At 42.0% G+C, this 13,897-nt stretch overlaps 1 protein-coding gene across 1 annotated transcript in view; it reads left to right on the top strand.

Annotated features, from left to right (window-relative positions):
- The window catches only part of sfmbt1 (Scm like with four mbt domains 1), a 37,467-nt gene that overhangs the window by 3,249 nt on the left and 20,321 nt on the right, over nucleotides 1–13,897 (top strand). Inside the window, exons 2-7 of the mRNA XM_083772105.1 lie at nucleotides 5,768–5,838; nucleotides 7,276–7,370; nucleotides 8,250–8,487; nucleotides 9,362–9,450; nucleotides 11,209–11,512; nucleotides 13,664–13,761. Of these exons, the coding sequence (XP_083628231.1) occupies nucleotides 5,814–5,838; nucleotides 7,276–7,370; nucleotides 8,250–8,487; nucleotides 9,362–9,450; nucleotides 11,209–11,512; nucleotides 13,664–13,761 (849 nt within the window). The 5' untranslated portion in view covers nucleotides 5,768–5,813. The remainder of the gene's footprint in view (nucleotides 1–5,767; nucleotides 5,839–7,275; nucleotides 7,371–8,249; nucleotides 8,488–9,361; nucleotides 9,451–11,208; nucleotides 11,513–13,663; nucleotides 13,762–13,897) is intronic.

Below are 13,897 nucleotides of genomic sequence, written 5' to 3'. Positions count from 1 at the left end.
ACAGAGAGGAGAGCTGATGGAAGAAGCTGTGGCTTGTGTTGTGTGTGAACCCATTCTATGAAAGAGGGAAGTTGTGTCTTGTGTGTGTGTGTGTGTGTGTGTGTGTGTGTGTGTGTGTGTGTGTGTGTGTGTGTGTGTGTGTGTGTGTGTGTGTGCGTGTGCGTGTGCGTGTGCGTGCGTGCGTGCGTGAGAGACTGTGTGTGTGTGTGTGTGTGTAGCCTCTGTTCTGTGCAGTCAGTGGAGCAATAGCAGACAGCTTATGCAGCAAGAAGTATTCCAGGAAATCTCCAAAGCTCATTGCCAGAAATTTCAAAAGAAAGGTCTCAATACATACCCCGGAATGACGTGTGTGTGCCGAACAAACTACTACTGAAAATGTATTTGTTTTGGGTTTGTTAATCCTTTTTAACCAAAACATATCACTTAACCCTGCCTCTAAATATCAATAGTTATGCTGTTGGAATTGTATCCAAGCAGATAGTAACAAAAGTGTTGTTGGTAGATTGTAGACACAACTCCAAAGTTGTGTGGTGGTTAAAATGTATAATATTGGCCTGAAGATAAGGATCAATGTGTTGTTATACTAATACAACATCCCTCCCAACCTGGAGGGCCTCTGGAAATGCCTCCAAGTTGCTCTTTTCATCGACGCTTATGTTTGGGAGTCTGACCCCCCCCCCCCCCCCCACCCCCCAACACGCACACGCACACACACAACACAATGAGAGGAGCAGATGTCCCCAGAAGTATAGTAGAATATGATAAATTTGACATAGTTGGGAGGACCATTTAACTGGTCCTCACAAGGAAGAACATGTTAAAATATTTTTCAGAGATGTGTTTACAACAAGACATTTAGAGGTTAGCTTTAGGGGTTGAAATTAGAGTTAAACAACAACTTTATATACTAAAGAGTAAAGCCACACCAGAAGGTCTCCATGCAACTCCATGCATCGGTGTGATTTGTTTTGTTGCAAGGAGTTGCGAGTATAGTTGCAAGGAGTTGCAGCATGCAGGATGTGGCTTGGGCCATAGTGTCATGCACCTCAAAATAGCCGAATTCCAAGTTTGCGGTGCATTGTGTGAGCTTGTAGATCAGATCTTGCGACTTCAGTTTTCACTGTAAAAACTTGAATGAAATTGCGAAAATGACATTAATAAAATCACTGATGCCCTCACAAGCAATACACTTTTCCGTGCGAGTGGATGTTTTAACTGTTTTTGTTTAATACGAAATGGAGAAAAGGAAGAGACGGAGTCAGGGGGCGACGGAGTCAGGGGGCGACGGAGGCGGGGAGTCTCGGGGTCGAGGGTGATCCCCAGAGGAGCGTGGGGGTCGCGGCGGCCGGCCGGTGGTCATAAGGGTGTGTGTGTGACAGCGGCCCGTCTTTAATGGAGACGTCAGATGTGACAAAAGGCCTTGACAGGCCAGCTGAATGGAGGTGCCGTGACAGAGCAGCTCCCCTCGGCATCCCCATACACCACGCTCATCACTATTGTCATCATCTCCCATCGCTCTGGCCCTCTTCACTATTATACACGCCCTCTCTCTCTCTCTCTCTCTCTCTCTCTCTCTCTCTCTCTCTCTCTCTCTCTCTCTCTCTCTCTCTCTCGTTGCGTTAGTTTGTTCCATGGCTTCATTGGTGTGGTGATCTGTTTAGACACCAGACAGATGCCAGGTTTTGGTGTTGTTTATCTGGCATCCTAGTAGTCTTTGCACTAAACTGCACATGTTGTATTTTCAATACGGTGACGATAAACATCTTGTCTTTATTTTATTCATCTTTTATTTTTGAGGCCCCTCCTATATTCAGCTATTAGTGTAGATTTCCGTACTACACAGACATTAAATTCCCATTGACATTGAATGGAGAATTCTACGTCATAGTGTCTGAGCAAATAGACATGTTATGTCATAATGATTGTAGGATGATACGAGCGCCCCTCACTTGACTTCACACAGGTGTGATTATTTTGCACTGATTACTTGACCATTTTCTTTTGTTGATTGGGGTTTAACTTGCCCTCCATAAAGAGAGATTTTCCGAAACATGCGTGTGTCAGCCTTTGACAGCCATTGTCACACTTATAGGATTGAATTATTCCTCAAACGGTATTTATTTTGATATCTTTGTCCATTACAGCGATATAGTAAATTCCTGAGTGTTATTGAAGTCTGAAATTCTTTATTAGGAACAATCCCTTGAGATTCACAAAATACACTTCATACATAAAGACACTTTTTTACAAACAATTCAACCAGACAAAACAAGACAAAACAATACAATTCCTAGATAAACAAGAAACAAACAACAACAAAACAAAAACTGCAATAAAACAACATTTCACATAACATGGACATAACGTAGACATAACACATGGATCATTGCATCATGGATCTGCTACAGTGATGATTAGTGAAAACATGAACAGGTAGTCTCAAGATGAGAGGACAGCACAGTTTTAAACAAATGAAAATATGTTATTGAACGAATATGGACAGGTAGATTGTTCCAGTCACAAGGAGCTTTGAACATAAATGATTTTTTGCCAACTGATGTGGGTATATTGAAGTAAACCTGTGAGCAATGTCTAAGTTGATGTGTAGAAGTGTATGGTATCATAAGCTGTTTCAATGAATACATTTAAAGATGAACTGCAGCCAGTGCTGCTGTCTTCTTGAGGTGGGAGATGCATGGTAAATTGAGATTTTCGTACAAGGTACAGTGGTGGGTCAAATATGGGCAGTCAAGGACAAATCTGCAAGACTTACCACACTTATTCAGATTCTGTTGCCATTCTCACGTAATTGTCATTTAGGTCCACTGGGCCATAATACCCCCAGTCTCATGCATATGGAACGTAGTTATTATATGGCACAATGGACCTAAATGACACAAACTAGACTTGAGAACTCCTGACTTGCATTTTGACCAAGTGTGGTACGTTTTGTGTAATTCCTGGGGTGTTTTAACAACCATGAATAGGCTGATAATGGGGGATTTAGGATTTATTAACCCAATTTGGGGCGGGAACCCCTTTTGGTGTTAGCATTACGTTATGCTTTAGGTATTGAAAAATAGCAGATCTACAAGCTCATAGCGCGCCACCGAGTGGCTTGTTGGTCTGCTATTTAAAAAAAAACGACTGACATAGAAACATAGCTTTTTCAGAAAACTATCAGGATGTTAGATGTAGAAGACATTTTTAGAATCTGATCTCAGGTCAAAATGGGTTAAAACCTATGTATTGGTGACAATTCTCAATTCTGACAAACGACCCAGGTGGAAACCGGTCCAAAACGGTCAATTCACAAAAGCATCAAAAAGCAGATCCACAAGCTTGAGACGTGCCGCTTTGCACTGCACTTGGAGCTTGTAGATCTTCTCCTTTTGATACTGTTCTGTGTGATGCTATAGTATGAAGTAGGGTGTTCATTTACGAAGTTAAAATGTGGACTTACTGTAGTAAGAGATTTCTGATCGACAACAATTATTAGCATCGTAGGTTTTTCAGAAAACTGTAGAATCCGCCTCGGGTCTTAATGTGTTAAAAATGATGGCTGCGGGCAGTGTTGTTTTCATCAACTAAAACTTTTTCCACTGTCGAAAACTAAATGGAAACTAAATGAAAACTAAGCTATGATGACTAAAAGTGAGATTAAATATACTGACAATTTCGTCAACAAATAAAAACTAAAATGTTAGGAAGGGACTAGTGGACAAGAGATCCACGATAAGTCATTGTACAATTAGTTGCATGCTGAAGATAGCCGATCTACAAGCTCAGCGACGAGTTTTAAGCTTGTAGATCGGCTATTTTCAGCAAGTGAAAAAAATTGTCATTACAGCGACATCAACGCCCACCAAAACACATTTTAGTCGACTAAATCTACAGTTGATTTAGTCCACTTAAATCTTATGAAACTATTCAAGAGACTATGATTAAAACTAAAATAAAAATCTGCTGCCAAAAACAACACGTTGCAGATATTAACATGGTCTAATTACTCACTCACTCTGGTGGTAAATGTTGCCTCTAATGAATGATGGATATAACGCGCCGTGCCATTTTCTCATTGTATTCACTGCTTCACATCTTCTCTATTGATTCAAGTCCGGGAACGGAGGGTTTGGTTAGAATATTAATGCCATGGGTGGCAGCTTTTATCTCTTGGGCTGTTAAACCATTCTGACCTGAGATCAGATTCTACAAATGTCTTCTACATCCTGACAGTTTTCTGAAAAAAGCTATGTTTCTATGTCAGTCGTTCTTCGATTTTTCAAAAATAGCAGACCTACAAGCTCGTAGCACGCCACTCGGTGGCGCGCTATGAGCTTGTAGATCTGCTATTTTTCAATAGCTAAAGCATGACATGATGCTAACACCAAAAGGGGTTCCCGCCCAAAATGGGCGGGATTATTTGGTGGTTTAAGGATTATGTTATACCGTAGCTATTGAAAAATAGCAAATCTACAAGCTCATAGCTACGAGCTTGTAGGTCTGCTATTTCTTTTTAATCCCGAAAATGTGGTGCAAATCTTTAAATATATATTCTTTCAGAGTGAACGTTTTTTAACTCAAAACCTTGCTTCTGGGGAGTCCCTGGAACAACATATTTTCAGATCGGGGTCGGTGGCCAATTTCATAAAATGACTGGGGTCCTTGACATGAAATAGTTTGAGAACCACTAATATAGAAACATGAGGTTTTTCAGAAAACTGTCAGGATGTTGAAGACATTTGTAGAATCAAACTTCTAGGTCTAAATGGGTTAAGATTACGTTTATTTAAAAAAAGAGCAGACAGAATTTTGCTTTGGGAATTTGGTATGGCTTCATAATAAATAATAATGATTGAACGTTCATATTCATTTCGTGTTTCAGACGAGACGAGATCTATTAAACATCTTTCATTTGTAAAAAAAAAACTTGGGAATGTATCAAATTCAATTCAATTTGAGTTTATTTCTTTGCCTTCGTTTTCTTGTTTTCTTGTCCAAATTGGGAAGAGTCCCTTAACAATGTGAAACAAAGTTTCACTAGTATAGTGAGTTTCACTAGTATAGTGTCTTCTGAAACAGAGTTTCACTAGTATAGTGTCTTCTGAAACAGAGTTTCACTATAGTGAAACAGAGTTTCACCAGTATAGTGTCTTCTGAAACAGAGTTTCACTAGTATAGTGTCTTCTGAAACAGAGTTTTACTAGTATAGTGTCTTCTGTCAAACTGTCCCTAGTGATGGAAAGAAAACGTACATTTCTCTCTTCTGTGTTTAGCCCATTTAGACCTGAGGACGAACAAATGCCTTCTGAATCCTGACAGTTTTCTGAAAAACCCATTTTCTATGTCAGTGGTTCTCAAACATTCAAGGAACCCCAAAAATATATATAATTGGCCGCCGACCCCCGTCTGAACACATGTTGTTCCAGGGACCTTCCAGAAACAAAGATATGTGTTAGAAATGTACGAATGTAAGAATATATATTCAAAGGATTGTGCCACATTTTCAGGATTCTTTCAAAAATAGCAGATCTACAAGCTCATAGCGCGGCACCGAGTGCCGCACTATGAGCTTGTAGATCTGCTATTTTGAAATAGCTAAAGCATAACATAATGCTTAAAACACCAAAAAGGGTTCCGCCCAAAATGTTATTACTGTAGTTCTCCTGTCAAGTGTTGCCTGCTGCAAGAGGGTTGGTTGTTGCATCAATTGTTCACTTATCTTCCCTAGAAAATAATCTACCTTTCTCCCTTGTTCCTCCCTCAGAGCTTCCAGGCGTGGCCGAACCGTTAGAGGGGGAGGGGGTGCCAATATGAAACAGGAGTCACTGGAGTCTGGTAAGATATACATTTAATAACGTAGGGCAGAAAGCTCTTATCTGCATAGAGAGTTTCTGTGTTTGTTGTCCCCCCCTCCCTCGCAACGGCTACTACATGATCATACACAGAGTAGGGCTTTAAGCAACTAGTCGACTATTCAACTATAGTCGACTATTCAACTAGTCGACTATTCAACTAGTCGACTATTCAACTATAGTCGACTATTCAACTAGTCGACTATTCAACTAGTCGACTATTCAACTATAGTCGACTATTCAACTAGTCGACTATTCAACTAGTCGACTATTCAACTAGTCGACTATTCAACTAGTCGACTGGTAAATCCACTAGTCGACCTTGTTGTGGTAGTTGACTAGTTGATAAGAAAAAAAAGGAGAAAAAAAAGTTTTTATTTTATTTATTTTTTCTCCCCGTTTTTGTAGGCCTCAAAATCAGCTAGAATGCTAGATTATATTTATAGTCACCAATGTACACAGTTTTTAAATGTAAATGTACAACTATTATTAACCCCCCCCCCCCCCCCCTTTTTTTCACGTAATAGGTAGGCCTAGTTAAACAACTAGTCGACTATAGTCACATAGTAAACTAGGCAACTATAGTCAACTAGTAAAAATCACTAGAAATGGAAGCCCTACTACAGTGTAAAGCCCTACTACAGATTAAAGCCCTACTACAGAGTCACATAAAGCCCTAGTACAGAGTCACACAGGGCCAGTTGGCAGCTAGGTGGCGCTATAAGCCGTACTGCAGTCACCCAAAAGCATGAAAAAGTAGTGACGCGTTTCGAGCTTGTCGATCTGCTACTTTTGGCGTTTATTTATTTATTTGAATCCTGAAAAGTTTAGAAACGTGATGATGTAAGGATCAGGCTGTGTGTGTACTGTATGTCTGAGTTGACCTCTCAACTCAATATCTGACACACAGGGGCTATCTGATGGTCCGTCAGGTCCAAGGTCAAGCGGGTCAGTTATTGACTAACACTGTGTGTGTGTGTGTGTTTGTGTGTGTGTGTGTGTTTGTGTGCGTGTGCGTGTGCGTGTGCGTGTGCGTGTGGATTGCTAAAAACAAATGCAAAAAAGCTGGCTAAATACTGTTCTGTCTTAGCTACTATGGGCAGTCTGTCTGTCTGGAGAAGGCGTTGTTTCATTTATCCCTAGGTGGCTTAAAAAACCCAAAACAAACATCCTGTCTAGTAGTGTCAAGTAATAGTATGTCAACAATGTGCTATATATATATTTTTTTTTCCTTCTTTTCCCTCTGTGTGTTAAGCATTCAAATGTGTGTGTGTGTGTGTGTGTGTGTGTGTGTGTGTGTGTGTGTGTGTGTGTGTGTGTGTGTGTGTGTGTGTGTGTGTGTGTGTGTGTGTGTGTGTGTGTGTGTGTGTGTGTGTGTGTGTGTGTGTGTGCGCGTGCGCGTGTGCGTGTGCGTTCTCAGACGGGGACATGGGTCAGGATGCGTGTGATTTCAACTGGGACGACTATCTGGAGGAGAGCGGGGCCGTGTCTGTTCCCCATCACGCCTTCAAACACGTGAGTCGACTGAAACTATGACGAAAAAACATTAAACTCTCTTCATTGTCGTTTTTAAAACAAACATTAAACTCTCTTCATTGTCGTTTTTAAAACAAACATTAAACTCTCTTCATTGTCGTTTTTAAAACAAACATTAAACTCTCTTCATTGTCAATGGCGTTTTTAAAACAAACATTGAACTAAAAACAACCATTAACCTGCATATAGGAGTGGCTAGCGCCCCTCAAGAAAAAGGTGATACAAATGTTGAGATATTGCTTGTAGCTACTTTAAAGGAGATTCCATACTAGAAGGCTTTCTTACCTTTCTTTGTAGTTGTTACGTCCCCACCAAAGAGGTCCAGGTGTTATTTTGTGCAAAAGCTCCTTATTGGCTATTTCCCCTATACCATAAGCCCTCAATGAATTGCATTGAATTGCATGGGAATTGAACGTGGCTATGGGGTGTTGTGCTAATTCGCTTATTTCCATCACTTAATCTTTTTTTTGTTGTTGTATATATCCTCTCTATTCATAATGTAAATAATATCCCAAGCGGCACGCTTTACTACTTATTTCGATGGAAATAAGCGAATTAGCACAACACCCCATAGCCCCATTCAATTCCCATTCCATTCAATGCAATTCATTGAGGGCTTATGGTAGGGAAAATAGCCAATAGGGAGCTTTTGCACAAGAAAACACCTGGACCTCTTTGGTGGGGACGTAACAACTACAAAGAAAGGTATAAGAAAGCCTTCTAGTATGGAATTCTCCTTTAAGTACATCCCTTGAGTAAAGGTACCATAATGTGCTCTCCTCCACCGTGTGTGTGTGTGTGTGTGTGTGTGTGTGTGTGTGTGTGTGTGTGTGTGTGTGTGTGTGTGTGTGTGTTCAGGTGGACCAGGGCCTCCAGACGGGCCTGTCTCCGGGCATGAAGCTGGAGGTGTGCGTGGAGCGCGGCGCCTCCTACTGGGTGGCGTCCATCATCACCACCTGTGGCCAGCTGCTGCTGCTGCGCTACGAGGGTTACCACGACGACCGCCGCGCCGACTTCTGGTGTGACATCATGACCGCCGACCTCCACCCGCTGGGCTGGAGCCGCCGGGAGGGCAAGGTCATGAGGGCGCCCGAGGGTGAGGCCGCGCACACACGCACGTGCACAGACGCATTGTTAGGAGCAGCTTTCCAAGCATTGCTCTCATCCTCTACATTAACGATGGCAGTTACAACGGGTGTGTTTTAGACGTTAATACGTCTAAAACACACACACGCACACAGACACGCACACACGCAAGGTCATGAGAGCGCCACAGGTCGCACGCACACGCATGCACACAAGGTTTTTTTATAATTATTTCTGTCCAAATAATTTACAAAATTGCGGAAGAAGTTGAAAGCTTATAGATCTGCTGTTATTGCTTTAAAAAAAAAGATTGACATAATAATTGTGACAGGCCTAAGGGTGAAGCGCCACATACGCACGCACTCACACATACACACACATGCACACACACACACACACACACACACACACACACACACACACGCACGCAACTCACACTCACACATACACATGCACACGCACGCACTCACACATACACATGCACACGCACGCACATATTGATTTCATAACATAATTATATACATAATTATATACATTTACACCACTGTTTAAAATCTGGAGCATTAATTCAACTTTGAGTTAAAATGAACACGCCAGATTTGCCTGTAGTATACTGTATTTAATATTTCGACTGTAATATTAAATAACAGTTAACAGTTTTCAATTTCAGAAAGAAAGAAGGAAAGAAAGAAACGTAGGCCTATATCCCATGATCTGCACTAAAAGTTGGACTGTGTGTGTGTGTGTGTGTGTGTGTGTGTGTGTGTGTGTGTGTGTGTGTGTGTGCGCGTGTGTGCGTGCGTGCGTGCGCATGTGTGTGTGTGTGTGTGTGCGCGCGTGTGCTCGCTTGTGTGTGCGTGCGTATGTGCAACATCTGCTTCCAGGTGTGCGAGAGAGACAGCAGAACTGGGAGTCTCTCCTGGAGAAGGTCTTGGCCGAGGAGTGCAGTGCTCCTGCCAACCTGCTGGAGATGGTGAGGAGGAGGAATGTCTGAAATTCTTTATTAGGAACAATCCCTTGAGATGAACCATCTCGTTTTCAAGGGGCTCCACAATTCACTAAATACACTTCATACATAAAGACACTTTTTACAAACAATTCAACCAGACAAAACAAAACGAGACAAAACAATACAATTCCTAGATAAACAAGAAACAAACAACAACAACAAAAAACAACAAAACAAAAACTGCAACAAAACAACATTTCACATAACATGGACATAACGTAGACATAACACATCTGCTACAGTGATGATTAGTGAAAACATGAACAGGTAGTCTCAAGATAAGAGGACAGACAACAAATGAAAATATGTTATTGAACGAATATGGACAGGTAGATTGTTCCAGTCACAAGGAGCTTTGAACATAAATTATTTTTTGCCAACTGATGTGGGTATATTGAAGTAAACCTGTGAGCAATGTCTAAGTTGATGTGTAGAAGTGTATGGTATCATAAGCTGTTTCAAATACTGTGAATAATTGAAATGAATACATTTAAAGATGAACTGCAGCCAGTGCTGCTGTCTTCTTGAGGTGGGAGATGGTACGTTGAGATTTTCGTACAAGGTACAGTGGTGGGTCAAATATGGGGAGAGAGAGGAGAGGAGAGGAGAGGAGAGGAGAGGAGAGGAGAGGAGAGGAGAGGAGAGGAGAGGAGAGGAGAGGAGAGGAGAGGAGAGGAGAGGAGAGGAGAGGAGAGGAGAGGGATCCTGGAGCTGGTGAGGGGCTCACAGGCCCTGGAAACACTCACTGTAGCACTGTTGTTTTTGGCAGTAAATTTAGACTTTAGTTTTCATTTAGTTTTAGTCACATTTTAGTCACCTGGAATGTCCTAGTGTTAGTCTAGTTTTAGTCGACTAAATGTCATAAGATTTTCGTCGACTAAATCTACAGTTGATTTAGTCGCCTAAAATGTGTCTTGGCGGGCCTTGATGCCGCCGTAATAACTGTTTGTTTTTTTCACTTGCTGAAAATAGCAGATCTGCTATCAGATTTTCAGCATGCAACCAAGTGTAAAATGACTTATACTGGATCTCTTGTGCACTAGTCCCTTCCTAACATTTTAGTGTAGTTTTTATTTGTTGACTTAATTGTCAGTATATTTAGTCATGGTTTTAGTCGTCATAGCTGAGTTTTCATTTAGTTTACATTTAGTTTTTCGTCAGTGGAAAAAGGTAGTCGACGAAAAATCAACACTGCGCTGCAGCCCCAGTCTGGGCCAATTGGGCTTTGTTTGATTTACTTTAGCTTGTCGCGCCAGGATGAGAGCAGTGGTGTAAAGTAACTAAGTAGATTTACTAGTAGTAGTAGTATTGGTACTTTTACTTAACCCATTTAGGCTTGACGTCAACATTTTAAAAATATGTATTTTTTTCTGAAAACCTCATGTTTCTGTATCAGTGGTTCTCAATATTTCATGTCAAGGACCCCCAAACATATATGTATTTGGCCGCCGACCCCCATCTGAAAATGTGTTGTTTCAGGGACACCCCCAGAAGCAAAGATTTGAGTTAAAAACGTTCGCTCTGAAAGAGTATATAATTTATTCAAAGCTTTGCACCACAAGTTCATGATTTTTCAAAAATAACAGACCTACAAGCTATGAGCTTGTAGATCTGCTATTTTTCAATAGCTAAATTATACCATAATGTTTAAAACACCAAAAGGGTGTTCCCGCCCCAAAATGGGTTAAGTAAGACAATTGAGTACTTTTCCCCCCATGCTAGCCGCGGCGCGGTGCGGACCCCGTGGAGCTGCTGAGCGCCGGCTGCTACGTGGAGCTCCAGGACGCCACCGACCCCGCGGCGGCCTGGGCCGCCCAGGTGGAGGAGAACGCCGGGGGCCGGCTGAAGCTCCGCCTCCTGGGCACCGAGGAGGGGCTCCTCCTCCCCCCCCCGGGGGAGAAGGACGCCACCGCCCCCCCGGCGGCACCGTCCGGCGCCACCACCCTCTGGCTCTACTACCTCCACCCACGCCTCCACCCGCCCGGCTGGGCCAAGGAGCACAGCGCCACCCTCAGGCCACCCGCAGGTCAGTGACACCCCCCCCCCCCCCTCTACTTTATTTTTGAGTGGTGCAACCACTCCAAGGAACAGCAATGTCCGTGTTCACCTATGTGACTATGTGTGTGGCTATGTGACTATGAGTACCAGTGGTGGCAAAAGTGGCGTTGTTGTGCCAGAGAGAGAGAGATAGTGTTGCACTGTTGCCTAGTGCTAATTACAGAGAGAGAGAGAGAGAGAGAGAGAGAGAGAGAGAGAGAGAGAGGCAGGGGGAGAGGGAAGAGGTGAGTTGCACCACTCAGTTCACACAGGTGTGATTTTTTGTTAATTTATACCTGAGGACGACTCAGGTACGATGTCAGTGGTGCTCAAGCATTTTCATGTCAAGGACCAGAAGCAAAGATATGAGTTAAAAGAATATATATTCAAAAGATTTGCGCCGCATTTTCACGATTTAAAAAAAATAGCAGACCTAGATCTGCTATTTTTCAATAGCTAAAGCATAACATAATGCTTAAAACACCAAAAGGGTTTTCCCGCCCAGAATGGGTTAAATTAAAGCCTTACTTGATCCTACTACAGCGTCACACAATTTTTTTTTTACAAAATAATCAATATTTGAGGAGTCCCGGTGCCCGACCAAGGACTATCTAAAATACAAAAATAACACCAATAGCGCCACTGTTCTGTTGTTGCTACAACAGGAACACACATTCCTGTCAGCTAGCTATAGCGAGTATGTCTGAAATTCTTTATTAGGAACAATCCCTTGAGATGAACCATCTCGTTTTCAAGGGGCTCCACAATTCACTAAATACACTTCATACATAAAGACACTTTTTTACAAACAATTCAACCAGACAAAACAAAACAAAACAATACAATTCCTAGATAAACAAGAAACAAACAACAACAACAAAACAAAGACAACAAAACAAAAACTGCAACAAAATAACATTTCACATAACATGGACATAACGTAGACATAACACATGGATCATTGCATCATGGATCTGCTACAGTGATGATTAGTGTAAACATGAACAGGTAGTCTCCAGATGAGAGGACAGCACAGTTTTAAACAAATGAAAAGATGTTATTGAACGAATATGGAATATGTGAGAAAACCTTATCCAATTAGCCGAGCTCAGCAGGTCCTTTTTCGAGCTTGTGGATCTGCTAATTGTGATGCTTTTGATGTCGACAGGATCCACTAGCTTCTGGGCTATAATTGGATAAGGTTTGCTCGCTATAGCTAGCTGACAGGAGGAATGTGTATTCGCCCCTTTACCAGCAACAGTGTCGCTTTTTTAAATTACTTTTTTTGGACACTGGGACTCTATTGATTATTTTGTAAAAAGCAGTTTCTTTTTTTTGAGTGCTTGAAGATAAGGGGGGTGGGTGTTGGAAAAGATGGAATGCAGTGAGGGAGTGTATTGTCTGGTCAGCGTGTACCTTAGATTGATTCTGCACCAGAATAGCTTGCTTGTTGTTTTCCGAGGGGGGGTCATCTCTTTGAGATTCAGAATGTAACCTCTGCGGTTTGGCAAACGCATTAGAAAACGAAATTGTGGTCTTGACTCCAAAAGAGAACGTGTGTAGTAATAAAACACAAAGACACACTTTAAATCTATATGGCAAAATGTGCAGACCTACAACCTCTCAACGTGTTGCGCGACCTTGTATATCGTCATACTACTACAGTGTCACAAGAAAATAGCATACATTGCGGGGCGACTGTGGCTCAAGAGATAGAGCAGGTCGTCCATTGATCCGTGGGTCGGCGGTTCAAATCCCGGCTCCTCCTGTCTACATGTCGAAGTGTCCTTGGGCAAGACACTGAACCCCAAATTGCTCCCGATTTGCTGGTTGGTACCTTGCATGGCTTCCGCTGCAATCGGTGTATGAATGTGTGTATGAATAGGTGAATGTAATGCACAATCTATGTAAAGCGCCTTGGATAAAGGCACTATATTAATGTGTGGTATTAATTTATGGAAAAAACAAACAAACAAACAAAGGTTTGAAATATGGAGGCGCAAAGGTTTCTGCCTGAGTCGCCTGACGGCATCGATATTGAAACGACGCCAAAAACTCAGCGAATCATGAATATTATTATTATTCAGTAAGCCGATTGTTCTTTTCCGTTTTTTGGCTGATGTGTGTGTGTTTTTTCCAGACGTGGTGCCGTTGAGGACAGAGGCAGAGTGGGAGGAGGTCAGACAGAGGATCCAGGATCTGCCTCAAGACGCCGCCCTCACTGAGGAGTTCAGCAAGGTATCAGAGAACACACTCATTAACGCATTTAACACATTTAAAAACTGTCTTCTAAATCCTGACAGTTTTCTGAAAAAAAAACATGTTTCTATGTCAGTCGTTCTCAAACATATTCATGTCAAGGACCCCAAATATA

The sequence above is a fragment of the Protomyctophum parallelum genome (assembly GCF_964188405.1).
Source record: "Protomyctophum parallelum genome assembly, chromosome: 8".
Classification (NCBI taxonomy): Eukaryota; Metazoa; Chordata; class Actinopteri; order Myctophiformes; family Myctophidae; genus Protomyctophum; species Protomyctophum parallelum.
The sequence above is the reverse complement of the archived record's forward strand: the minus strand, read 5'-3'. Positions and strand labels throughout refer to the sequence as shown.